This window comes from Cyprinodon variegatus, unplaced genomic scaffold (assembly GCF_000732505.1).
Source record: "Cyprinodon variegatus isolate N-32 unplaced genomic scaffold, C_variegatus-1.0 Scaffold90, whole genome shotgun sequence".
Lineage (NCBI taxonomy): Eukaryota > Metazoa > Chordata > Actinopteri > Cyprinodontiformes > Cyprinodontidae > Cyprinodon > Cyprinodon variegatus.
Window position 1 is genome coordinate 1,252,568 of NW_015150543.1, and position 1,598 is coordinate 1,254,165.

The 1,598-nt window shown below is 33.1% G+C and overlaps 1 protein-coding gene across 1 annotated transcript in view; it reads left to right on the forward strand.

Annotated features, from left to right (window-relative positions):
- Positions 1–1,598, forward strand: part of LOC107084014 (complement C3-like) — an 84,236-nt gene that overhangs the window by 44,784 nt on the left and 37,854 nt on the right. The window contains exons 19-20 of the mRNA XM_015373641.1: positions 135–274; positions 479–691. Of these exons, the coding sequence (XP_015229127.1) occupies positions 135–274; positions 479–691 (353 nt within the window). The remainder of the gene's footprint in view (positions 1–134; positions 275–478; positions 692–1,598) is intronic.

The window sequence follows — 1,598 nt, forward strand, 5'->3', positions numbered from 1 at the left end:
CTAAAATTCCATATGACACTCTTTAAGACTCTAATGCTGACGTTCTATTAATTGTACAGTTCTCATCTTGGGTTTCCATCAGCATTTTAAATTCTAAGCTTTTGTTGTTGTTGTTTTTCTGCTTTATTTTAAAGGTCTCTGTGTTGCTAAACCATTGGAGGTCTTTATCTGGAAACCATTCTTTATTGACCTCAAACTGCCCTACTCAGCTGTTCAAGGAGAGCAGCTTGAAATCAAGGCAATTCTCCATAACTACAAGGATAATCCCATATCTGTGAGTTTTTAGGGGTTTTTTCTCATTAAATATATATGCTTTTACATAGCATATGATGGAATTTACCTTTAAAGGACAAAAATGTATTTTTTCAGTTATTCAATAAGCCAATTAGAAACCACCCTCCTCTGAAATTTTTTGCATTCTTTTTTTGTTTTTCTTTCTCTGCCCTTTGCTTTTACTCTATCTCACTCTGCATTAAAGGTACGCATTGAGTTTAAAGAGGAGACCAGTATTTGCAGCGTGGCTTACAAAAGAGAGTGGTTTAGACAGGAAGTCCGAGTTGGGAGACAAACTACAAGATCTGTACCATATGTCATTATTCCCATGGCACACGGATATTTTCCAATTGAGATCAAAGCATCTGTTAAAAACTCTTTCCTCTCAGATGGAATCAGAAAGACATTGCGTGTGGTGGTAAGTGAATAAATGCAATTATTTACCACATTTTGTTATTGTGCTACAACATAGTATCTGCAAAATGATAGTTGTTTGATCGCTGAAAAGTACAAGATTTGTTCTCTTTGAAACACATTTTTTTCATATTTTTTTGACTCATTAAAAATATAAGATTTTTTCCAAGATCTAAGATAGTTCCAAAGTTTTTGCAGAACTTTGCTAGCTTTAGCAACAGTTCACCTTAGTTAATCCACTTAAACATCCATCCATCCATCTTCTTCCACTTATCCATCTGAGTCAACAGGTAGAAAACCAACTTATTTTTGTCAATAAAAACAATTTGTTTATAAAAATTATTGTTTATTGGTGAGGGGTGTTGGTAAGCAACCACCTACATTTCCCCAATTGTAAATAGCCAAAATAACACAGGGATTTCATGTCAAAGCAGATGTTGGTAAACAGAGTAAATCAGCATTTTTAATGAGGTTTGTCCTGGTTGAGCCTTAGAAATTCAGTTGAATGCTCTTTTTAGTAGAACAGGAGTGTCAGAATACAAACCATGATAAGATTTAAAGGGTTGTCTGAGGTCTTTAGAGAACAAAATGTTGTTGCAGCTTCATGGGCACAAAGTCCAATCACATACTGGACTGTTGTGCTTGACTGTTGTACTTTATCTTGTTGAAAATGTTCAACAAGATCAAGTAAAATTTCATAAAATTTCATTTTTGTGTCCCTAGATAAGAATTTTTGTATGTAAAATTGATTTTTACTTAAAAAAAAATATTGCAATAATCAAATAATTGTCCAAGCAAGTTTACCCAAAAGCAGAGTACATGATGATAAAATAGGTCTCCAAACTCTTTGGAAAAAATCACAGACTCTTAATAGTTTTTCATTTCTGAAGATATAAAAAAAAATGAAAATC